The following is a 24484-nucleotide window of genomic DNA, read 5'->3' on the forward strand; positions in this document are numbered from 1 at the left end:
AGCAAAAATATTCAAAACTTTAGTTAGTAAAAGCTTTCGGCCGGAATCGAACCGGCGACCTCCGCGGAGCAACTAATCATCTCAGTAGATGAGCCGATGTTAACACGGCGCTATAACCCCTAAGCCACGAAAGCGATGGTTATGGAGTACATTTTGCTATATAGCATGTTTGTTTTCCAATCTCGATACAATCCAAAAAAATGAAAGTTTGAAAATAACCTGAAGGAGATGGAAACCATATTACCCTATCCTTTCGTGCCGTGGGTACCTGCAACACTAAGCTTTTCACAAGCAGAGAATAAGGAACGAGCAAAAGCAGAGAATATGGAATTATGCAATCAGTACAATATGTCATGGTACATCTACACAGATGGATCTCTAGCTTAGGGGCAAGTTGCGCCAGGCTATGCAGCTAAGCTTCCACACAGACGAGACTGGTTTAGCTCATCATACAAACGGGGTCCTGACAGCAAATTCACAATTTACGAAGCAGAGTTATTGGGAGTATATCTCGCTTTAGAATGGATCGAGGAAGAGTTGATACCGCCAGTAGTCTTTATCAATAGCGACAGTCAGGCGGTACTTTCGGAGATCGTTCAATTGCAATCAACAAAGACAGGCCAATATTTGATAAAACCAGTCCTTGACAAAATTGATTGGATTAAACGAACGAAGGGAAAAAGACTTTGTTGTCCAATTAAACTGGATCCCACGACATGTGGATATTTACGGTAACGAACTAGCGGACAGAACCGCTAACGAGGGTTGGACACGGCCGACCCACCGGACTATGTGGAGTCAACTAACACTCAAAACTTCATACTCTGCAATGCGACGCAGAATGCGCGAGCGCTATACAGCATCCCTAAAAGTAGAAGCCTCCAAAATATCAGACATTAAGTCCAACGCCGCAAAAACATCAGCTGGAAGGCTGACAGCAGCAAAAACGGCCAAGATATTCAATGAACTGCCCAGAGCAACGAGATGCCTAGCCACCCAGCTACGGTCAGGGCATTACCCTACGACTAAGTCTTACCGTTACCGGTTCCGACTGATTGATTCACCTAAATGCCGTGCATGTGGCACAGAGGACAACATCTCCCATAGAATCTTCATATGCAGAAAACATACAATGACCAGAATCACGTTAAGAAGAAAGATTACCAAGATCAATATTCAGTTCGACTTAGGTCCAATACTCAGAAACGCACACTCTATTCAAGTCCTTTACGAGTTCTTCAAACCGCAATTAAATACGTACCAAAGATACTTCGGTGGTTCAGTGTAATTGAGAACCACCACCAATTTACATATTACGACGCTAGTCAAGAAACGCTTCCAGTAAATTCGGAACCCCCTTTGACTCCTCATGCTTTAAGAAGTATTGATGGATGCAGTTTATAACATGTATCGTCTTAAAATATAATCAGATTTCATCATCATCATACCCCGTCGGACGTTTATCTTTGGACGGCACGTGAGAGTATAATTGACGACGTTACGCAGCAGAATGATCGCACTTGGAATAATGTTCGATTGGGAGCGATACGTAACCTTGCACAGAACATACAAGCACTTCACGAGAGAGGCCACGTCCTCGTAGCTCATCTTTCCATTTGATGCACACTGAAGTGCTAAAAGCTTCCTGCTCATCTTCTCCTACAAACAAAAAGGATTGTGACCATCTCTACTCATGTAATTTCGCTCATTTGTAATTAATATTACGATTGAGAGGTACACAATCTTTTCATCCTCCGACCAAAGCCCCTTGCGTCTTTCTGGACAAGCAAACATCCGGTGGTAGCACTCGATGGCTGAACGCTTGGAAATGTGCGATATCACTATCCAACAAGCTTCAAGCTGGACTGGTGCACTGAGCACGGGTTGGTTGATTGCAGTGCTTCAAATGTCTCACTCACTCTACTAACCTATCATTCTTGTGTTTCGTCCAGACTCCTTTGTTTGCATAAGGATGCTATCGAGTTCGAACATAAGTGTATACACTTGCTAGCACTCTGTGTGAGACACACTCAGCAAGGTCATACCAGAAGTTGTCTCTGTTTTGTTGTTGCTCACTTTGTAGTTGCTGATGCAGTCATAGTCGATCCTCCTCTCTTCTTCGTTGAATGCAGAAATCAAACATCCTCTCCACAAACTTTTTCCACGCCAAGGGTATTTCTATGACTCATTTTAGTCTTTATCTTTAATTGCTATACTTTCAAATCAGAGTCACAGGAATGCAAGACAACAATATAAAAAGTGTAAATGAACGCAGATTTTACATTTTATCGCTTTAAATATGCATTTGAGTTTACAAATTTTTTGAGGTTTCGTTGCAGAACATTTTCAAAGTGGGGGCGCCGCTGTAGCCATTCAAAATTCCACTGCGAGAGACTTTGCGTGAAGGCGTTTATACGCTCCTGGATAAAGCAATCCAACGCTACCTCTTCAAAAAACAGCGCGCAATCCGTAGTGAATTTCCATCACTTCCACACACTCTCCCTCTAATCCACAACCAAAAATTGGCCGGTTCGTTATTGAAAAACAAAATAATTGAGTGAATGTTTGAAAAGTTAATGGAAATACATAAATCTACCAAGCTCTTCCTTGGTTTTTGCGCTTGTTTCTAAGTTTAAACTTTCTGACATTGTGTCGATCTTGAAGTTGTCGTGATGTTGTATGGGTCGATAGGGCATGTGGAGCTTCTTCGCCATGTTGCTGTTCTTGCGACTGCTTTTCCTGGCTACGTACCAGTTTTGTCCACATCGTAGCGAATAAACCATTCGAATTGAGAAGCTGAGATTCTGTACCGCTCTCAATAACCTTACCGCCTTGAATGTAGAATATCACATCTGACTTGGTGATTGTTGAGATCCTGTTCGAGATAATAATTGTCGTTCTAGTTACGCTCAACTCCGCAAACAAAGCTTGGATCTCCTTCTCGGTGTCATCATCCAACTCCAAGCTAGTCACATCGAAGCAGAAGATTGGTGCATCTTTCAACAATGCTCTAGCTATGGCTATACGCAATTTATCACCACCGTTCAATGTGATACCTTCATCACCGATTCTGGTATCGTAGCCGTATTGGAATGAAAGTACCTTGTCGTGTAACTTAGCAACTTTACAGGCGCTTACGATCTCTTCCTTAGTAGCGCTTTCGTTACCATACTTTAAGTTGAAGGTGAAGGTCTCGTTGAATAATGGGCAAACTTGCGAGATGATGGCAATGTGTTTTCTGAGTGACTGAAGCTTCATGTCTCTGACATCAATACCATTAATGCTGATAGAACCTTTGCCGACATCGTGGAAGCGATAAAGCAAGTCTAATATCGTATTATTTCCACTGTCACCGTCACTGAAGAGCGTAATGGTCTTGCCAGTGGGAACTTCAAACGATAAGCCTTGCAGTGCATTGTCAGAGTCGTAGCTGAAAACGACATTATCGAATTTAATGACAGGTTGGCGAGTATCGAACGTGATGGCGTCAGGCTTATCAGAAACAAAGCTAAACCAGTCAAGTGACTCGATCAAAAAATTACCACCGAAGACAGAAACACCGTTGAAAATACTATCAAACTTGGAAGGGTACTCGACATCTGGCTGTGACTGGTCCTGTTTAGAAGATTCTGACAAGTCTATAAGCCTTCTGACACAATCTGTAATGCTAACAAACTCACCGTTACGGGCTTCGGTCTCTGCCTGCTTTGGATCACCTGGAGGACCATCTGACTCGTCAGATGAGGAAGAATCATCTGAAATATTTTTGACGGTTTTGTCAGAATCGCTGTCGTTATCCTCATCTTGAAGGTTCGTCCCTTCACCCTCTAGCAACTTAGGACGGCGTTGAGGAGAATTCGACGAGTCAGAAGAAGAATCATCTGAAGCATTCTTAATGGTCCTGTCTGAATCGCTGTCTTCTTCATCTTCCAACGGCCCTTCGACGTCATCACCTAAATGCTTCAGGTTGGCTTGCACATCAGACGTTGATGACCCAAGTAAAACATCACTGTAAGTACTCCAACGCGTTCCAACTTGATCATTTACGACCTGATGATCTTGGGAAGGTCCTGAGAAATGAATAAGCTTTTAGTCAATCCAGAAAAAGCAAAAGAACATACCCTTTGGGTCTTTGCCGCCAATATGCTTCTCCTGGCTACGTACCAGTTTTGTCCACATCGTAGCGAATAAACCATTCGAATTGAGAAGCTGAGATTCTGTACCGCTCTCAATAACCTTACCGCCTTGAATGTAGAATATCACATCTGACTTGGTGATTGTTGAGATCCTGTTCGAGATAATAATTGTCGTTCTAGTTACGCTCAACTCCGCAAACAAAGCTTGGATCTCCTTCTCGGTGTCATCATCCAACTCCAAGCTAGTCACATCGAAGCAGAAGATTGGTGCATCTTTCAACAATGCTCTAGCTATGGCTATACGCAATTTATCACCACCGTTCAATGTGATACCTTCATCACCGATTCTGGTATCGTAGCCGTATTGGAATGAAAGTACCTTGTCGTGTAACTTAGCAACTTTACAGGCGCTTACGATCTCTTCCTTAGTAGCGCTTTCGTTACCATACTTTAAGTTGAAGGTGAAGGTCTCGTTGAATAATGGGCAAACTTGCGAGATGATGGCAATGTGTTTTCTGAGTGACTGAAGCTTCATGTCTCTGACATCAATACCATTAATGCTGATAGAACCTTTGCCGACATCGTGGAAGCGATAAAGCAAGTCTAATATCGTATTATTTCCACTGTCACCGTCACTGAAGAGCGTAATGGTCTTGCCAGTGGGAACTTCAAACGATAAGCCTTGCAGTGCATTGTCAGAGTCGTAGCTGAAAACGACATTATCGAATTTAATGACAGGTTGGCGAGTATCGAACGTGATGGCGTCAGGCTTATCAGAAACAAAGCTAAACCAGTCAAGTGACTCGATCAAAAAATTACCACCGAAGACAGAAACACCGTTGAATATACTACCATAATGACCAGGAAGCTCGAAAAGTGGTTGTTTCACGTCCAGGTTTGGCAGATGAACCCTCTTGAAAGACCAGTCAATCTTGCCATGGTCCTCACGAGGTTGCTTGACGTCTGGTTGCTTCACATCGACGTGTGGCTGATCAACCTTTTTGAAGTTCCCGTCAACCTTGCCATGGTCCTCACGAGATTGCTTGACGTCTGGTTGCTTCACATCGACGTGTGGCTGATCAACCTTTTTGAAGTTCCCGTCAACCTTGCCATGGTCCTCACGAGATTGCTTGACGTCTGGTTGCTTCACATCGACGTGTGGCTGATCAACCTTTTTGAAGTTCCCGTCAACCTTGCCATGGTCCTCACGAGATTGCTTGACGTCTGGTTGCTTCACATCGACGTGTGGCTGATCAACCTTTTTGAAGTTCCCGTCAACCTTGCCATGGTCCTCACGAGATTGCTTGACGTCTGGTTGCTTCACATCGACGTGTGGCTGATCAACCTTTTTGAAGTTCCCGTCAACCTTGCCATGGTCCTCACGAGATTGCTTGACGTCTGGTTGCTTCACATCGACGTGTGGCTGATCAACCTTTTTGAAGTTCCCGTCAACCTTGCCATGGTCCTCACGAGATTGCTTGACGTCTGGTTGCTTCACATCGACGTGTGGCTGATCAACCTTTTTGAAGTTCCCGTCAACCTTGCCATGGTCCTCACGAGATTGCTTGACGTCTGGTTGCTTCACATCGACGTGTGGCTGATCAACCTTTTTGAAGTTCCCGTCAACCTTGCCATGGTCCTCACGAGATTGCTTGACGTCTGGTTGCTTCACATCGACGTGTGGCTGATCAACCTTTTTGAAGTTCCCGTCAACCTTGCCATGGTCCTCACGAGATTGCTTGACGTCTGGTTGCTTCACATCGACGTGTGGCTGATCAACCTTTTTGAAGTTCCCGTCAACCTTGCCATGGTCCTCACGAGATTGCTTGACGTCTGGTTGCTTCACATCGACGTGTGGCTGATCAACCTTTTTGAAGTTCCCGTCAACCTTGCCATGGTCCTCACGAGATTGCTTGACGTCTGGTTGCTTCTTGTCGACCTTAGGAGATTCTAAAACGTCTATAAGCTTGGTTGAGAATTTCAAACTATAATTAAACTCACCATCAACCTTGCCATGGTCCTCACGAGGTTGCTTGACGTCTGGTTGCTTCACATCGACGTGTGGCTGGTCAACCTTTTTGTAGTTCACGTCAACCTTGCCATGGTCCTCACGCGATTGCTTGACGTTTGGTTGCTTCTTGTCGACCTTCGACTTGTCTTCTGTACCACCTACCAGCTTTGTCCACATCCTAGCGAATAAACCATTCGAATTGAGAAGCTGAGATTCTGTACCGCTCTCAATAACCTTACCGCCTTGAATGTAGAATATCACATCTGACTTGGTGATTGTTGAGATCCTGTTCGAGATAATAATTGTCGTTCTAGTTACGCTCAACTCCGCAAACAAAGCTTGGATCTCCTTCTCGGTGTCATCATCCAACTCCAAGCTAGTCACATCGAAGCAGAAGATTGGTGCATCTTTCAACAATGCTCTAGCTATGGCTATACGCAATTTATCACCACCGTTCAATGTGATACCTTCATCACCGATTCTGGTATCGTAGCCGTATTGGAATGAAAGTACCTTGTCGTGTAACTTAGCAACTTTACAGGCGCTTACGATCTCTTCCTTAGTAGCGCTTTCGTTACCATACTTTAAGTTGAAGGTGAAGGTCTCGTTGAATAATGGGCAAACTTGCGAGATGATGGCAATGTGTTTTCTGAGTGACTGAAGCTTCATGTCTCTGACATCAATACCATTAATGCTGATAGAACCTTTGCCGACATCGTGGAAGCGATAAAGCAAGTCTAATATCGTATTATTTCCACTGTCACCGTCACTGAAGAGCGTAATGGTCTTGCCAGTGGGAACTTCAAACGATAAGCCTTGCAGTGCATTGTCAGAGTCGTAGCTGAAAACGACATTATCGAATTTAATGACAGGTTGGCGAGTATCGAACGTGATGGCGTCAGGCTTATCAGAAACAAAGCTAAACCAGTCAAGTGACTCGATCAAAAAATTACCACCGAAGACAGAAACACCGTTGAATATACTACCATAATGACCAGGAAGCTCGAAAAGTGGTTGTTTCACGTCCAGGTTTGGCAGATGAACCCTCTTGAAAGACCAGTCAATCTTGCCATGGTCCTCACGAGATTGCTTGACGTCTGGTTGCTTCACATCGACGTGTGGCTGATCAACCTTTTTGTAGTTCACGTCAACCTTGCCATGGTCCTCACGCGATTGCTTGACGTCTGGTTGCTTCACATCGACGTGTGGCTGATCAACCTTTTTGTAGTTCACGTCAACCTTGCCATGGTCCTCACGCGATTGCTTGACGTCTGGTTGCTTCACATCGACGTGTGGCTGATCAACCTTTTTGTAGTTCACGTCAACCTTGCCATGGTCCTCACGCGATTGCTTGACGTCTGGTTGCTTCACATCGACGTGTGGCTGATCAACCTTTTTGTAGTTCACGTCAACCTTGCCATGGTCCTCACGCGATTGCTTGACGTCTGGTTGCTTCACATCGACGTGTGGCTGATCAACCTTTTTGTAGTTCACGTCAACCTTGCCATGGTCCTCACGCGATTGCTTGACGTCTGGTTGCTTCACATCGACGTGTGGCTGATCAACCTTTTTGTAGTTCACGTCAACCTTGCCATGGTCCTCACGCGATTGCTTGACGTTTGGTTGCTTCTTGTCGACCTTCGACTTGTCTTCTGTACCACCTACCAGCTTTGTCCACATCCTAGCGAATAAACCATTCGAATTGAGAAGCTGAGATTCTGTACCGCTCTCAATAACCTTACCGCCTTGAATGTAGAATATCACATCTGACTTGGTGATTGTTGAGATCCTGTTCGAGATAATAATTGTCGTTCTAGTTACGCTCAACTCCGCAAACAAAGCTTGGATCTCCTTCTCGGTGTCATCATCCAACTCCAAGCTAGTCACATCGAAGCAGAAGATTGGTGCATCTTTCAACAATGCTCTAGCTATGGCTATACGCAATTTATCACCACCGTTCAATGTGATACCTTCATCACCGATTCTGGTATCGTAGCCGTATTGGAATGAAAGTACCTTGTCGTGTAACTTAGCAACTTTACAGGCGCTTACGATCTCTTCCTTAGTAGCGCTTTCGTTACCATACTTTAAGTTGAAGGTGAAGGTCTCGTTGAATAATGGGCAAACTTGCGAGATGATGGCAATGTGTTTTCTGAGTGACTGAAGCTTCATGTCTCTGACATCAATACCATTAATGCTGATAGAACCTTTGCCGACATCGTGGAAGCGATAAAGCAAGTCTAATATCGTATTATTTCCACTGTCACCGTCACTGAAGAGCGTAATGGTCTTGCCAGTGGGAACTTCAAACGATAAGCCTTGCAGTGCATTGTCAGAGTCGTAGCTGAAAACGACATTATCGAATTTAATGACAGGTTGGCGAGTATCGAACGTGATGGCGTCAGGCTTATCAGAAACAAAGCTAAACCAGTCAAGTGACTCGATCAAAAAATTACCACCGAAGACAGAAACACCGTTGAATATACTACCATAATGACCAGGAAGCTCGAAAAGTGGTTGTTTCACGTCCAGGTTTGGCAGATGAACCCTCTTGAAAGACCAGTCAATCTTGCCATGGTCCTCACGAGGTTGCTTGACGTCTGGTTGCTTCACATCGACGTGTGGCTGATCAACCTTTTTGAAGTTCCCGTCAACCTTGCCATGGTCCTCACGAGATTGCTTGACGTCTGGTTGCTTCACATCGACGTGTGGCTGATCAACCTTTTTGAAGTTCCCGTCAACCTTGCCATGGTCCTCACGAGATTGCTTGACGTCTGGTTGCTTCACATCGACGTGTGGCTGATCAACCTTTTTGAAGTTCCCGTCAACCTTGCCATGGTCCTCACGAGATTGCTTGACGTCTGGTTGCTTCACATCGACGTGTGGCTGATCAACCTTTTTGAAGTTCCCGTCAACCTTGCCATGGTCCTCACGAGATTGCTTGACGTCTGGTTGCTTCACATCGACGTGTGGCTGATCAACCTTTTTGAAGTTCCCGTCAACCTTGCCATGGTCCTCACGAGATTGCTTGACGTCTGGTTGCTTCACATCGACGTGTGGCTGATCAACCTTTTTGAAGTTCCCGTCAACCTTGCCATGGTCCTCACGAGATTGCTTGACGTCTGGTTGCTTCACATCGACGTGTGGCTGATCAACCTTTTTGAAGTTCCCGTCAACCTTGCCATGGTCCTCACGAGATTGCTTGACGTCTGGTTGCTTCACATCGACGTGTGGCTGATCAACCTTTTTGAAGTTCCCGTCAACCTTGCCATGGTCCTCACGAGATTGCTTGACGTCTGGTTGCTTCACATCGACGTGTGGCTGATCAACCTTTTTGAAGTTCCCGTCAACCTTGCCATGGTCCTCACGAGATTGCTTGACGTCTGGTTGCTTCACATCGACGTGTGGCTGATCAACCTTTTTGAAGTTCCCGTCAACCTTGCCATGGTCCTCACGAGATTGCTTGACGTCTGGTTGCTTCACATCGACGTGTGGCTGATCAACCTTTTTGAAGTTCCCGTCAACCTTGCCATGGTCCTCACGAGATTGCTTGACGTCTGGTTGCTTCTTGTCGACCTTAGGAGATTCTAAAACGTCTATAAGCTTGGTTGAGAATTTCAAACTATAATCAAACTCACCATCAATCTTGCCAGTGACTTTGCCATTGTAGGTGCGTTTGTATTCCCTGTAGTCTCTGTCAGCAGGCTGCTTCCCCTTTTCATCGACCTTTTCCTGGTGACGCTGGGTGGGTTTGCGTGTGTCTTTTTCTTCATCATCATCTTCATCTGATCCTGAGTCTGAATCTGACGATGAATGGTCGTCCTCGTTACCTTTCTTAGCGCAGGTGCATTTCTTGCTTGTGCACTTGCCGCAATTGGAGCATCTCGAGCACTTAACGCCACTGCAGTAGCTGCAGTCCTTGAGGAGCTTAGGAAGATGATCGCCATCTTCAGTCTCACCCTCTACCTGTTTCTTCCACATGGTCGCAAACATGCCGTTAAGGCTGAGAAGGTGAGAGTGCGAACCGCTCTCAACGACGCGACCGTCCTGCACAAAGAGGATGAGGTCGGATTTAGCGATAGTGGAGAGTCTATGAGCGATAATGATAGTAGTGCGACCCTGACTGAGCTCGTTGAATGCAGCCTGGATCTCGCGCTCTGTATTAGTATCGAGAGCCGACGTAGCCTCATCTAGACACAGTATAGGAGCGTCTTTGAGGAGAGCGCGTGCTATTGCAATGCGCTGTTTCTCCCCACCACTCAATCTTACGCCTCGCTCACCGACGCGCGTATCGTACCCGTCTTGGAAGGAGAGAATGCGCTCGTGCATCTGCGCCGCTTTCGCAGCCGATACTATCTCCGCATCTGTAGCATCATCCTTGCCGTATTTCAAATTAAACGCGATGGATTCGTTGAAGAGGGCGCAATCTTGCGGTATGATGGCTATGAGACGACGTAGAGCATGTTGCTGCATATCGCGCAAGTCTACCCCGTTGATAGTGATAGAACCCGCGTCGACGTCGTAGAAGCGGTAGAGAAGACGCAGAATAGTGCTTTTACCACTACCACTTTCACCCACCAGAGCAACTGTCTGACCTGTAGGCACTTGGAACGACAAGTTATCGAGTGCGTATCCAGAACTATCATACCTGAACCCAACCCTATCGAATTTGATGAGTGGTTGACGAGTGTGGAAAGCTACTGCGTTAGGCTTGTCGTTGATATCAGTGTGCTCGCTAAGCAGTTGCATTAGCTTCTCACTATCAACTAGACTCGTATTAATCGAACGGTAAATCATCCCGAGATTGTTCAAAGGCACGTATAGCTGCTGGAGGAAAGTTAAGAACACTACCAGCTCTGCTGCATCAGATCGTCCTTGCGCTACTCCCGCACAAACCACTGCCGTACCCGCTGCTATACCCGAGACAATAATAACGTTCTGTGCCATGTTCAAAAGATACAGCGACGCTATCACCTTTTTCTCCACCGCTTGGAAATTCTTGAAAGCGGTAGTGTAGCGACTGATTTCATGCGCTTCGGCTGTGAAATACTTGATCGTGTCGTAGTTGAGCAATGCGTCCGTGTAGATCGCCCTTGTTATATTGTCCTTAGCGACGTAGTCGCGACGCTGCGCTGTGCGCCAGCGTGTGATAAGCACCGATATATACCCATAGAGGAACATGACAGACGCGATGATGAGCGACAACACCCCACCGAATTTGAAATAGAAGTAGCCGAGAGCGACACAGATATCGGCGACAGTGGGGAAGATAGAAAATAGAAGCATTTGGAAGAAGTTGTTCAAAGCTTGCCCCTTGTCGAGAATACGCAGAATCTCACCAGTCTTCCTGTGCGTGTGGAACGCCAGGCTAAGATTGAGGAGATGGGTGAAACAGTGAGTAGACATGTTCCGGTCTGTCCACTGTGTTATAGGAATCCAAGCGATGTTCTGGACTACTTGCAAAAGGCCTCCGGAGCCTTGGAAGAATCGAAGAGCGATATAAATGATCAAGTGCTTCCAAGGCGAGGAGTAGGAAGAGAGGTCTTCGACAACTTTACCCAACTGAATTGGAACGAGAAGGTTGATATATCTACCGACAAGTAACAAAACAAGACAGAAGAAGGCAAGTGTTTGTAGGCGTGGTGAACCACGTGGCCAAAGGACATCACCGAGTTGATACATACGTTTCATGAACGCACCCATGCCAGCAGAAGGAGATTTGTCCTTTGCGTCGTGCGTAGCATCGTCACTAGTTGTGTCAGTTGTGTCAGTTGTGTCTTCGCTGGTTGCACCGTACTGTATAGAGTCGTTGAGCAAGGGAGAGTTCTCACCAGGCGCAGCATTGCCATGGCTGTCATACCTGACGAAGGTAGTAGTAACACCGCAAACAAGCAACGCACTTCCAATAGCAAGACATATGACGCGTAATGACTGAATCGCGATGTGTGCATATTCAATTGCAGGGAGATGCTTTGTATCTGTTCGAGTGAGATTGAGTACTAGAAACCAAAATAAACCCACCAGAATAAAATTTAAGATAGTCAATCCACGTAATAAGAAGACTCAATTCGAGGATTACCGATATAATGTAGAAAGATTGGACATAAGAGCAGATATTTTTATTTTTCTGGACCGCGTAGGCAATGGCAAGGGAACCAAAAGCATATGCTGCAGAAGCACCGATGCAATGCACGACGAGTGCCAGCCAGTGCTCGTATATGACTGGATTGCGATAAACAGATTTGAAGATAAAAAAGTGTAAAAAAGACGCGAGTAAATCAGCAAAGTAGGTAAATAGTACAGATTGCGTAATTACGAATAACCACACACGTCTGTATCTCTTTCGAGATGGCTGTGGATCTGGGGGGGAGATATACACTCTAGCGAGACCAAATAAGACGACGGCATTGAGTAGAATAGGAATAGCATAGCGGGTAATTAGGATAACTTGCGGTGCAGCGCGCAATCCGATTGCAATTACTGCCATGGTGGAGGTTTGGAGTCAACGTTCATGATGACATCAAAACAGGCATTTAATCTTTTTAATAAGGTACCTCGGCAAGTGACACAGTCTTATGATGTCCTGATTGTTGGCGGTGGGCCTGTTGGATTGGCGTTGGCTTCGTCACTGGGATCGTGTGCCGATCTCAAAGCACTCAAAATTGGATTAATCGAAGCGAATTCGCTGGATGGCGTGAGAAATTGGAATGGAAATGAACTCCCAGCGTATTCGAATAGGTGTTCGTCGATTAGTGCTTCAAATTACGTGTATTTCCAGCGTGAGTTGAGTTTGACAAGTGGAGGTTGTGACAGCTGAAGAAGATGCAGGCACAGGTGGTTTAAACACTCTTAATACATGCCGTGTTTCTCCAGTCAACAATATGCAGGTCTGGGATGGCAGGACTGATGCCAGGATCACATTTGGCAGGCAGCTCGACGACGAAGACTACGGAGCACTCGCAAAGGACAGCAGCACGCTTTCGTATATGATGGAAAATACAAATCTGCAAAAATCATTCCTCGATCATATTGACAGGTCGACGTCTATTGACATACTCGACTCGGCAAAGATTAGATATATAGATCGTGATAATGAGTGGCCCAGGGTTAATTTAGAAAACGGAGATAGCCTACGTACACGGCTCATAATTGGTGCAGACGGGTTCAACTCACCTGTACGGAAATTCTCCGAAATCGAAGCAGTGGGATGGTCATACAACGCAGCAGGATTTGTTTCGACATTAGAAACACAACCATCTCATAACGCATCACATTCATCACAAACAGCGTTTCAAAGATTTTTGCCAACAGGACCGATCGCTTATCTGCCGTTACCGGGCTCAGCAGCGTCAATGGTGTGGTCAACAACACCTGAGCTTGCGAACAAGTTCAAACAGGCTGACATAAGAGTGCTTGGGTTACTTATCAATGCTGCGTTCAGATTTAGAGAGGATATACTTGCAACACTTTACAATAACGTAAATCTCGACTATGATAGCTTTTTACTGCTAGTGAAGCAGCTTGAGAGTGCACAAGGAATTGATATGACTACCTCGCGACAGATTAGTAACGGAGTAGCTGATGGGATACCACCAAGTGATCATGAAGGGTTTCCACCGTTAGTGACATCAGTAGTGGATGGATCGCAGGCATCATTCCCACTGAAACTAAATCATACTGATGGATATGATGGGAATAGAGCAGTATTGGTAGGAGACGCGGCTCACAGCTGTCACCCACTTGCAGGACAAGGGTTGAATTTAGGGATGGGAGATGTGCAATCACTCACGTCAGTACTAGCAGAGGGCCAAAGATTAGGGGGAGATATAGGAAGCAAGACGATATTGGAGAGGTATACGAGGGATCGCTATGTAGTAAATCTAACCATGCTTATGATGACAGATAAGTTAAATGCGTTGTTCCAAGTAAGTGGGGAGAACCCACTGGTGCAGCTGCGTAGTATGGGGTTGGAGATGATCAATGAGATAGATAGGGTGAAGGAATTCCTTGTGAGACATGCAGGCACAAAGGGCATAGAGAAGGAAGATGGTGATAGTATTATAGCAGATGGAATAGAGAGTGTTGGAAAAGCAATAACAATGCTCAGCGCAACAGCAAGACAAGTTGGGAGATTTGGAGAGGGAAAGGTAAACGAAATGATGAATGGAATTGTAAATAAGAAGTAAGAAATAAAAAAATCAAGCATAGGATATGATTTGTGCGATAAAGAGATGATATAGAGTTGAGTTTAGAGGGAGTTCATTTGAGCGATAACTTCGTCTAATTCACGTTTCATCGAACCCAACTTTTCTTGAGAGTCTTCATACTTTTTCTCCCAGGCATCACGTTCTTGTTCAACGCGCTGTACTTGGCGTTCAAAGTGCTCAGCTTTGACGTCAACTTGACGGAGTTTTTCAGTGACGTCTTTCAAATTCTTTTCAGAGTTGTCGAGTTCGTCTTCTAAGAGGGCTATTTTGCGATGTAAAGCTTCAGCGTTTGTGCGGTGAGCGTCTTCCTCGTCTCTGAAACCTTTCAAGTCATTGAGACGAGATTCGAGGGAATCGTTGTCAGATTCAGCGAGACTGAGTTTGTGTTGAAGGGATTGAACTTCTTGTTCCCTTTGAAGGGAATCCTGTTCAAGCTTCTTTACACGTTCCTCAGAAACTTCAGCCCTTTCAAGGTTGGAATCAGCTTCAATGCGGAGGTTGTTGAGTTTCTGTGTGGGTGTCAGTGTTATATTATTTGTAAATGAACCGATAAAAACCTCTTTAATCTTCTCCATTCGTGATGAAATTTGTGGTTTGACGTGTGGTTTGACTTCAAACGTAAGTTTAATTCATCAAAACCCTAAGATGGGTTTCGGGGCGGGTGAAAAATAAATTCGACCGAGGAAAGAAGCCTAAATGAGCTTTTGTTTCCAATTGAGCGAGGAGAAAATTTTTAACGAAATGTTCATATTCTAGAAAATTTCCCGAAAATTTTGATCAAGAATGTAAACAGGTATGAATGCATTATGTAGATATTACACAGTTTTACACCGGTTTACGCCTTTGTTCGACTCCTGGGAAGAAATGAGGCTAACGTGGAGAAACGGCTCGGATGGCGACTAGGTGCAGCCACAAGTACTTAGATAATAGAGGTTAATTGTGCAGGAAAGCCAATTTGTTGTCTAGGCTCACTATAACGAATGGCTTCAAATGCTCAATTCGAAGAAATGGTCGCTATGATGAACAGGGAGCGTGAAAAGGAGAAGAAGAAGCTGTTTTACGCCGAAGATGTAGCTAAGATCAGCAAAAGGACCAAAAACGCATTAAAAAATACAAGGAGAAGACAGAAACTGCCATAAAAAACGATTGGGGATTTCTCGTCAATCCCAAACAACGCAAGGAGGATGCCACACCCTTGGCATCAGTAAAATATATGTCCAAGACGAAGCTATAATGCTTATGGATTTGCGTCCCAACTCCCTCAACACGCGTCAAGTAAGTTACGTAATTCAATTGCAATGTCTGACGTGTGGCAGATGGTCTCGGCTCTTTCAAAAGAGGGAATAGAGAAGGCGAAAGCTCACTACGATGGAATAACCTGCTTCAACACGAGTATTGAAAAGAAATTTGACTTGATATCAATTCCCAATTTTTTACTTTAAAGTTTATTCGAAGTCTTCTTCCTTGTATATTACAATACATATTTACTTGTGTCATTCCATTTATACTGTACCTCTGCGCTTCACTGGTGAATGAGACATCCTAGCCTTGGAAACTTGTTCTGCCTGCGAAGGTCTCTTATTTACATTACTACCCCTAACTCCTCTCTTTGCTGGCATTCCCTTCCCTCCCTCATTGGTGTCCTTCAGCTTTGCCATCTTCACCCTTCCTGCAGCCCTCTGCTGTGCCTCTACTGTGCCTCTACTGTGCCTCTACTGCTTGGTTTGCGGAGCTTGTAGGTTTTGATGGGTTTGTAGTGTTTGCTGTGTTTGCATTGTTTACAGTGCTTCTACTGTTATCATTCCTATCGCCCTTTCCTCTAGCACCGGCAAACGAAAATGGCCTTGGCGTTGGCGGTGCTTACTGCACCTTCTTATGTTTTTTCACAATTCTCGTCTTTACTATACCTTCTTCGCCGCCTCCAGAGCTACTCAATTCCTTTGCATTAGTTGTACTACTACTACCTCCACCGAATATCTTCTTGCCTACACTCTTGATCATCCAAGCGGCCTTGCTAGCAGTTGCGACTCGAGTTGGTGGTTTCCCGCCTCCGATAATCCTACCAAGTGGTCTTCCTCTAGTGTTAGCTGTCATACTTAACCGTCTCTTCTGTCTCGACACCTCTAATCTACGCTTGATATCATCTCTACGCTCCTTTTCATTTAAAGGTACAGTCCCCTTGATTCTCTTGTTAGGTTGGCTTGGTTCTGCTACAGATGATCTAGCTTTAGCTTCCTTCTGCGTAAAACCCTCGTCTTGAGCAGATGAGGTGGGTTAAGTAGGCTGTGTCGTTTGCCTAGATTGTTCAGACTTCGATGGACTTGCCTTGCCCTTGGTCTATGCTCTCGGCTGACCTGGCTTCTTGGGGGAAACCTTAGGTTTGGCTGCATAGTGATCGGCTATACTGCCCATCTTCTTAAATTAATTCTTATGTGCATAATCGAATTTCCTCTTTATCTTGAGATTCGTGTTTATTTTGATATTCGTGGTACTGTTCAATCCTAACTGCGCTGCACTCTTTGATGATCTACTCGTCTCTGATTGCGCTTCAAATTTAGGCTTGACTTCGGCAGTTGGCAGACGTCTGTTCAGTTCATTCATAATGGATGTAAAACCTGCAATTGAAACACCTGACTGCTATCCAAACACGAATTGTGGCAGTGGTGGGTACACCTTAATTGATGCGCTTTCACTTGAGCCGTTGCTATTGTTAATTCCAGACAGACTTGGTCTGTTTACGAACCAAGGTTATGGCGATGGCGGTTTATTGTCATTGCTGACTAGTTTAACGGTATCGTCAATGATTTTGAAGAAAGAGAATTGACACGACACGTCTGTAAGATGTTAAAATGTAAAATAGAAAATAACATGTATATAAATATCAATAAACAATAGATTTACTTAAAATAAAATAAAAATAAAAATAAAATGACAATCAATTAAGATACCTTTATCAAGTACATTCATCAATGAATAATAATGAAATTGGTAGATTGCTTCAACAACAACAACAGCAGCAATTTAATCAATTAAATCCACAACAGAGGCAGCAGGTGGGTTATTTGTTATATTAATTTAATTGCTCTGATTAGTGGATTTCCTTATAGGCGATGATTGCAACTCAAATGAGTAGAATGCAGCAGCAGCAGCAGCCCCAAGGACAACCTCAACAAACACAAAATCATCCTCAGGACCTTAACCAATCACCTTCCCTTGAACAAGCATTTCAATCAAACAACCTCCACTTCCTAATCGACGCTGCAAAATTAAATAAATTAAATAACGATAACCTTCAAAGATTACAGAGGCTTATTAGAAATTCTCAACTTGAGCATATTCAACGGGGCGGTGGACAGGGTGCCGGTGGTGGCCAGCAAGTTAGACAGCAACCACAGCAACAGCCACAACAACAACAACCTCAACAACCCCAGCAACACCCTCAGCAACCACCACAACATCCGCACCTAGTCCCCTCCCAAATAGCTGCCGCTAAGAACCTCCAACAGAAAATAGAAACCATCGATTTACAATTGAGAAATTCAAATTTATCCCCACAAGACCGAGATAACGCTAGAAAGTCTTATGATGAAGCTAAAAATTTACAAGCTTTGTTTATTCAACAGCTTAGGAGTAATCAATCGACTAAACAATCAACCAATATGTTACACTCTCAATCTCAGCCACAAGTTACAACCAACTACGATAACAACTGGGCTAATCAACACCAATTTCCCAGTCTCTCAAATAACTTTTCCGGCGATCATCACTCAAACATCCTTGGTCTTGGTTTGGTTGGTACTTCAAATCCTCCACAGCAGCAACAACCTCCACAACAACCTCCACAACAACCTACACCCACTCACCAACCTCCCACTCAACCCCGCCCAAACCTCTCCATGCTCCCTCAACTTCAACCCGAAAATTTTCTCAAAGCCCTTATCGATCTCATGAAGAAGCGTGGCACTCCTATTGAAAAACTACCTGAAGTTGATGGTAAAGGTATTGATTTACACAAACTCTACATGACTGTCATCCAATCTGGTGGCAGCTTGGAAGTTCATCGTCAATCAAAGTGGCCACTAGTTGGTGCAATCATCGGTTTACCAATGTCTAATCAATTCTCAGACTCTAATCCACGTATCTCTAACAACTCCTCCCAAGCTTTAGCAAACGTTTACAGAGAATACCTCGCTCCATTTGAACAAGTGTGGATGAAAGCTATTCATGATCAAGTCTCACAGAGAAGAGCCGCTGTCATGCATCAACAACAATCACAACAACCACAACAATCACCTCTAACTAGACCAATGACTGGTTTCCCTCAACCAATTCCTCAACAATTCCCTCAACAATCTCAACCCCCCCAACCCCAACCTAATCAACCTCAACCTAATCCACCTCAGCCTAATCAGCCCATCCATCAACAACAACTAATGGCTTCTCTCTCATCAATGTCTGATGATCAGTTGAGAAATTTAAACTTGACTCCTGAGCAAATTTTTCAGCTTCGCAGAAAGATCCAACAACCACAAATGTCTACCACTGCGCCGTCTTTGGATGCCACCAGCTCTGTTACTAACCCTTCTAACCCTCCTTCTATCCAAAGCAACCCTTCATCTCAAGGTATCCCTCCTCCTATTCAAAACAACCCTTCATCTCAAGGTATTCCTCCTCCAATGGCTAACAATTTGCCAATCATGATGCCTCCAAAAGAGAGACTATCACAGGCCTCTCAACTTGTTCAGTCCATTAAGCAGAGTATCATGCAACAAAGACCTCCTGTTAACTCTCAACCCAATTTGAATCCTGCTGAACAACACCAAATCGCACAAACTTGCGCTGAAATTAAGCCTATGCTTATCTCTTTAGAAACTATCCTGCCAATTTTCTTGTGTTTGAACGATCCAATAGAACCAGGTAAAATTGAAGCTGTTAAGAAGATTTCTTTGATGGTATGCTGGTTTTGTGATATTTACACTTACTAACTATCAATGCAGACTGTTATGTATTACCAGCAAACTCTTATGCTTCCCCAGCGTCAATTTTGTTTCAATCTCGAGGACATGACCAGGCTGCGGATTCAATTGGCTCGATGTAAGCGTTGTTTCAATGTCTCATTTGTTTTGATTAACCATCATTGCAGGCTTCATGTATGTTAAGAATCAGGTCAAGGACGTACAAGGAATACAAAGCATAGCACAAAATGCAGCACCGAGACCTGCTTCCCAGCCTCAAGCAGCACCTTCTCAACCACCGGACCAGTCTGCCATTTTCAACAATGCCATGAAGCAAGCGCAACAGCAACCCTCGCACTCTGCATCTCCAGCACAACCTTCACAAGTTGATCAGGTGGCTATGTTCAATAATGCGCTCAAGCAAGCCCAACAGCAGCAGCAACAACAGCAACAGCAGCAACAGCAGCAACAACAACAGTTACAACAACAACAGCAACACCACCACCAGCAGTCACAAGTACCCTCTCCAGCTTTGATGAGTGGCGTACAGAGAAGCACTGACAATCTCAAAGCACCACCGCCATCCAAGCGCACAAAGACTTCTCCGCAGATACAAAATACACCTATAGATCTTTCACCATCACCCATTCCTCCACCCGCACATTCAGGCCAGACGCCACCGAAATCTCCGTATTCTCAAAAAGCAGCTGCAGCGAGTGCCAGAGCGAGTGGTGGTCGTGGACGCGGTAGGCCACAAGCAAGACCACGGAATGCACAAAGAGGTGCAAATGGTACGACAAGCAACGACAACACCCCAATCTCCATCGATATTGATTCACCAGCGCAAAACGTTGCGCCGTCTCTACCAAAGGCACCTACACCTGCACCATCACAACCAACGCAGCCACCTAAACCTACGGCGCTTGAAGATCCAGTCGCCTATTTGGAGAATGCACTCGCAGATTTCAAGCACAACTTGCCATCTTCAGCACCCCAACCTCAGCATATAAGTAACCCACAGATGTTCAACAGCCTAGATGAAGGTCATCCACTCAAACCATCACTGACGCTCGAAGATGTCCACTCGAAACCTGAGCCTGAGTTTATACTCTCGCCAGATGACAACATCCATGGCCATCTCCCACCTAACGAGGAGCTCGACTTTAGTCTATTGATTGATGAATCTTCATTCAATGATCAGGATCAGGAGCAGGATGAGGAAAGTGGTGAGAATGTAAGCTCGAAGAAGATGAACGTCGAGACGCCTGAACTCATCAATGGAATGAACCCTTCGCCTGAATCGGTCAACGATGAACTCAAGTCGCCCAAGGATGCGTCGGCTAGCGGAAGGCAAAAGACGTCAAATAGCCAAACTTCCAACGCTGCTCAAGAATGGCTCGCTGGATCTGCGACTGACCAGTATGACGCAATGATTGATAACAACTTTGGCGCTAATTGGCTTCTTCAAGATGAGCAAATTAGTTAGCAATATCTGGTAACACAGATATGGATCATGGTTTTTATTCTTTTCACTCATCTCTCTCCCTCGCTATTGACACTATTTTCCATATTTTCATCACACTGCTCATCTCCACTATTTCGTTATCCCAGTCAGCCATTGTATTATTAATTGTTTCCATATACATGTTTTAGCCGCGACTACTTTGCCTTAGTTAATGTTTATGACAGTAAAGTCTAATGTCGCACTTTATTCGCCATGGAATTCAGATTGGACAGCACTAGCAAAATCATCATCGCACAGAACCCTGAAAGCCGTTAGTGCGACACCTGTAGCCGCCTCGAGTGTTTTTCGATGGGCGATGGGTGTATCGGTGCACCTTGCGAACTCTGCGGTATGATTAGAAACGCCTTCCTGTGAATAAATTTCGTAAGCAGGGTGCAGACCGGGCATAGCGTAAGTGACAGCGCCGAAATCTGTTGATGCGCCTCCAGGGACGTCCAAAGCGAGCTGGACATGCGTACCAAATCTGCGCATCAATGCGGCTGCGTATTCAACGGCTGCAGAGAGTGTGTGAGTAAGGACAATCCGCAAGTGATCAAACCACGTACGCACCGAGAAGCCCATTATGACGAAGTTCAGGGTGAGGAGGGGTGGTATCATGCAAGACGAATTGGCATCCGGTAGCATCAGCAGCAGCTCTTAAGCACGCAACTACCCTCCTCTTCAGTTCCACCAGCTCAGCCAGGGTCGCGCTGCGCACGCCATACCTGAGGCACGAGTACGCAGGGATAACATTGGGCGAGTAGCCCGCGGTGTCGATGACACCGTGCACGCGCTCATACGGCTTGGTCTGCTGACGGAGAGCGTTTATGTTGGTGTATGCGAGGATGGCAGCGTCGAGTGCGTTTATGCCCTCGTGCGGTGCAAGCGCTGCGTGTGCAGCCTTGCCCAAGTACTCTGCACTGAACGAATCGATTGCCAACATGGGCGATATTAGATCAGTTTTGTACGGCGCACCTCCACCCGGATGGATCATCAGCATCGCATCTGCGCTTTTGTATGCACCGTGTCTCAACATTCTTATTTTGCCACCGCCCCGCTCTTCCGCTGGTGTACCTAGGAGGAGCACCCTCCCGGATACATCCATCTCTGCCATCGCTGCAGCCACACCCAAAGCTGCCGCTAATGCTCCCTCAGCTATCAGATCTGCCTGTGTTAGGCGGAAGATTAGGGCGTGAAATATTCAGCTACCCACTGTGTCCACATGCATGCCCTATGCCCGGCAAAGCCTGCCTATTCAGCATAAACCCCGGAATGACATCATACTCACATCCATCTCAGCGTTGAATCCCACTGTGCGTCCACCTATTCCACGACTAAATGTAGCCTTCCACGCCGTTTCCATCCCGCAGATTCCTCTCTCCACTCGCCATCCCCTGCCCTGCATAAAGTGGGTGAGCGTATTCGCCGCGTAATGCTCTCTGAATGCCAGTTCGGGATTTTGGTGGATCGTCGAACCAAGCTCTCTCAGTACACTCTCTTCCATGTGCAACGTTCTTTCTATTACCCCCGCTGCCCTGTCTGCCACTGGCTCGAAATTGGCACGATCATATGATGGCAGGGTGTTGGTGTGTGAATCGGTTGCATCTACTTCCAAATAGGTTGGAAGGCATGACTCTTGCTGCTCCTGCTCTTCACAATCCCTTTGCTCTGCATTCCCTGGCTCCTCCTTGAATTGTTTGCGTTTCGATAAGCAATTCCACATGAAAGTTATTGGTTATTGGTTATATTATAATACACAACAAAATCAACGCTGCTGCTTCATTTTATTCACCGCAAATTCATTCAACGCCTTGATGATGCGAGCCAGCTGCTCTTTGCTGCTCAAGTCAGACCTCTGAATAACCTTAGCCAACAGCTCTTCTCGGACAGAACAACCGAGTGCTTCAAAAGTCTCTAGAACAAGTTTGATAGCATTGATGCGATTCTGCGCATTAATATCAGCCGACATGTACCTAACGCAGAGTTCCATAATCATTTTCTCATTCTTGCGCAAATTCTTGCGCCATATATCGCCATTATCGTGTATACTCCTTTTGCACCACGCTTGCTTGTACAGCTTGAGCATTCTACTCAGACCCACTCGTCCATTCCAATGAGGGGAGTGTTGATTCGTTTTCCAAAATAATCGCTGTAGGTGCTCGTATTCGTGTGTGTTGGCTTGTTGCATTACACCCGCATTCGCGATATCTATATACGCGCGCACGGCATAGCGGAACCCTATGTAAAAATTGCAGTAGATTGCTGTTTGGAAGATACTCATCGCTGATAGAAATACGCGTCGGCGTATATTCCTAGCCCTAATCTGGGCTACGATTGGCTTAGATTCGGGCTGGAATGACATTGGTGTTCTTTTACTTTCATACAACTTAAGCAAACCCGTAAAATGCATATGAGCCTGCTTAAATGCTACTTTGCGTTGATTATTCGTAAGTGATAGTCTAATTAAGTGATGTAGATTGCTAGTATTGGTATGTAGATGGGTGTTGTCCTCACTCATCTCAAGTCGTCTCATGACTTTTGCTCTATGCGTCTTGTAGTCTACAGATGAAGTTGTGCCTTTCAATTTAAAGGATTTGAGTAACGTGGATGATGATAACGATGCTGATGCTGATTTAGATCCTTTTTCTATATTCTCTACTATTGTTAATAATTTCTTGGTGTTTTCTATTGTGTCGCATTCTGCTAGTTGTCGCAAACGATCTGTTATTGCTGCTTTGTCTTGTCCCAACTGTAGGAAAGCGGAGGATATAAAACTAAGAAACTTCCTATCTAATTTGATGTAAGTTTGAGAGATTAGCGATAGTATGGCTGTGATATCGACTAGAACACTTTCCTTATCTGATGCAACAGATTTGTACTCATGTATTAGTGATCGTATGAGGTGTATATGGGTACCATGAGTGCGATCAACATTGAGTAGTTGTTGTTCAGCTAACAAACTAGGGGTAGATTCGATATCGTAACGCTGAAGCAGCTCATAAACGCGTGAAATAGCATGTGGGTAGGGAGAATTAATGTTCTCGCTCCATTCCTCAGTATAACAACGAAGGCTGTGGTGTAAATGCTGAGCTAGCTTGTTAAGCTGTTCTAAATCTGTACCTTGACAATCAACTTTAGCCGCAACGACGGCAGAAATGATAGTTACGAGAGTCCTTGGAGCGTAGCAAATATTCCTCCCACCTTTGCTAACGTTTGGATGAATGGAATACTTAAAGAAACGCAAAGCAGCGCTAAAGTGTTTACGATTGAGTAATTCAACGACGGCTCGAACATAAGGATCATGATTTGAATGTACGCACAAGTTACTAGGTAAAGTGTCTAAAAGAGAGCGTAATTGGGCATTTGTGGGTCTACTGCGAGTGTTTTTGAGTGAAAACTTGTGCGATCTAGTGAGCTTGAATGGAGAAGGAGAAGGAGGAGGAGTTAGACTAGATTTTAGATTAGACGAAGTACTAGGAAAAGGCTTGAACGATTTGGATAATTGAATTAAGCACTTTAGTGGGTGTATGACCATCGTCGAGATAGCATCAATTGGTTAATAGAGGATATGAAATTACTAGTGACCTAGGCAATTAATTTAATAGTGATTTATAAAATTTAGACTATTAAAATCCAGCGATGTTTCCTTGTGATCCTTGGTGATTTACGTT

The 24484-nt window shown here is 44.9% G+C and overlaps 8 protein-coding genes and 1 non-coding gene across 9 annotated transcripts; 3 read left to right on the plus strand and 6 right to left on the minus strand.

Moving 5' to 3' along the window:
• Positions 1-31: 31 nt before the first annotated feature.
• On the minus strand, positions 32-134 carry J056_004999. Its single transcript has one exon. It is a non-coding gene; the product is annotated as a tRNA-Val (tRNA).
• A 2458-nt stretch (positions 135-2592) lies between these two features.
• J056_004416 (Heavy metal tolerance protein) lies at positions 2593-12634 on the minus strand (the record flags this gene model as incomplete). The annotated part of the gene is made up of 4 exons (XM_009269611.1): positions 2593-3629; positions 3681-4070; positions 4122-12125; positions 12169-12634. 4 exons carry the CDS (start codon positions 12632-12634, stop codon positions 2593-2595), a joined length of 9897 nt encoding a protein of 3298 aa, XP_009267886.1.
• Positions 12635-12658: 24 nt separating this feature from the next.
• Positions 12659-14333, plus strand: J056_004417 (putative ubiquinone biosynthesis monooxygenase coq6; the record flags this gene model as incomplete). Its single annotated transcript, XM_009269612.1, has 2 exons — positions 12659-12926; positions 12976-14333. 2 exons carry the CDS (start codon positions 12659-12661, stop codon positions 14331-14333), a joined length of 1626 nt encoding a protein of 541 aa, XP_009267887.1.
• Positions 14334-14395: 62 nt separating this feature from the next.
• J056_004418 (Tropomyosin-2) lies at positions 14396-14929 on the minus strand (the record flags this gene model as incomplete). Its single annotated transcript, XM_009269613.1, has 2 exons — positions 14396-14863; positions 14912-14929. 2 exons carry the CDS (start codon positions 14927-14929, stop codon positions 14396-14398), a joined length of 486 nt encoding a protein of 161 aa, XP_009267888.1.
• A 405-nt stretch (positions 14930-15334) lies between these two features.
• On the plus strand, positions 15335-15588 carry J056_004419 (uncharacterized protein; the record flags this gene model as incomplete). The annotated part of the gene is made up of 2 exons (XM_009269614.1): positions 15335-15424; positions 15472-15588. 2 exons carry the CDS (start codon positions 15335-15337, stop codon positions 15586-15588), a joined length of 207 nt encoding a protein of 68 aa, XP_009267889.1.
• Positions 15589-15856: 268 nt separating this feature from the next.
• J056_004420 (uncharacterized protein) lies at positions 15857-16766 on the minus strand (the record flags this gene model as incomplete). The annotated part of the gene is made up of 3 exons (XM_009269615.1): positions 15857-16058; positions 16219-16609; positions 16709-16766. The coding sequence occupies 3 exons, from the start codon at positions 16764-16766 to the stop codon at positions 15857-15859; spliced, it is 651 nt and encodes a 216-aa protein (XP_009267890.1).
• Positions 16767-17323: 557 nt separating this feature from the next.
• J056_004421 (SWI/SNF chromatin-remodeling complex subunit sol1) lies at positions 17324-20795 on the plus strand (the record flags this gene model as incomplete). Its single annotated transcript, XM_009269616.1, has 4 exons — positions 17324-17407; positions 17462-19306; positions 19352-19448; positions 19498-20795. 4 exons carry the CDS (start codon positions 17324-17326, stop codon positions 20793-20795), a joined length of 3324 nt encoding a protein of 1107 aa, XP_009267891.1.
• Positions 20796-21017: 222 nt separating this feature from the next.
• Positions 21018-22536, minus strand: J056_004422 (Peptidase M20 domain-containing protein 2; the record flags this gene model as incomplete). Its single annotated transcript, XM_009269617.1, has 4 exons — positions 21018-21328; positions 21384-21977; positions 22027-22060; positions 22102-22536. 4 exons carry the CDS (start codon positions 22534-22536, stop codon positions 21018-21020), a joined length of 1374 nt encoding a protein of 457 aa, XP_009267892.1.
• A 42-nt stretch (positions 22537-22578) lies between these two features.
• On the minus strand, positions 22579-24348 carry J056_004423 (uncharacterized protein; the record flags this gene model as incomplete). The annotated part of the gene is made up of 1 exon (XM_009269618.1): positions 22579-24348. One exon carries the CDS (start codon positions 24346-24348, stop codon positions 22579-22581), a length of 1770 nt encoding a protein of 589 aa, XP_009267893.1.
• Positions 24349-24484: the final 136 nt, after the last annotated feature.

Source organism: Wallemia ichthyophaga (genome assembly GCF_000400465.1).
Source record: "Wallemia ichthyophaga EXF-994 unplaced genomic scaffold scaffold8, whole genome shotgun sequence".
Taxonomy (NCBI): Eukaryota; Fungi; Basidiomycota; class Wallemiomycetes; order Wallemiales; family Wallemiaceae; genus Wallemia; species Wallemia ichthyophaga.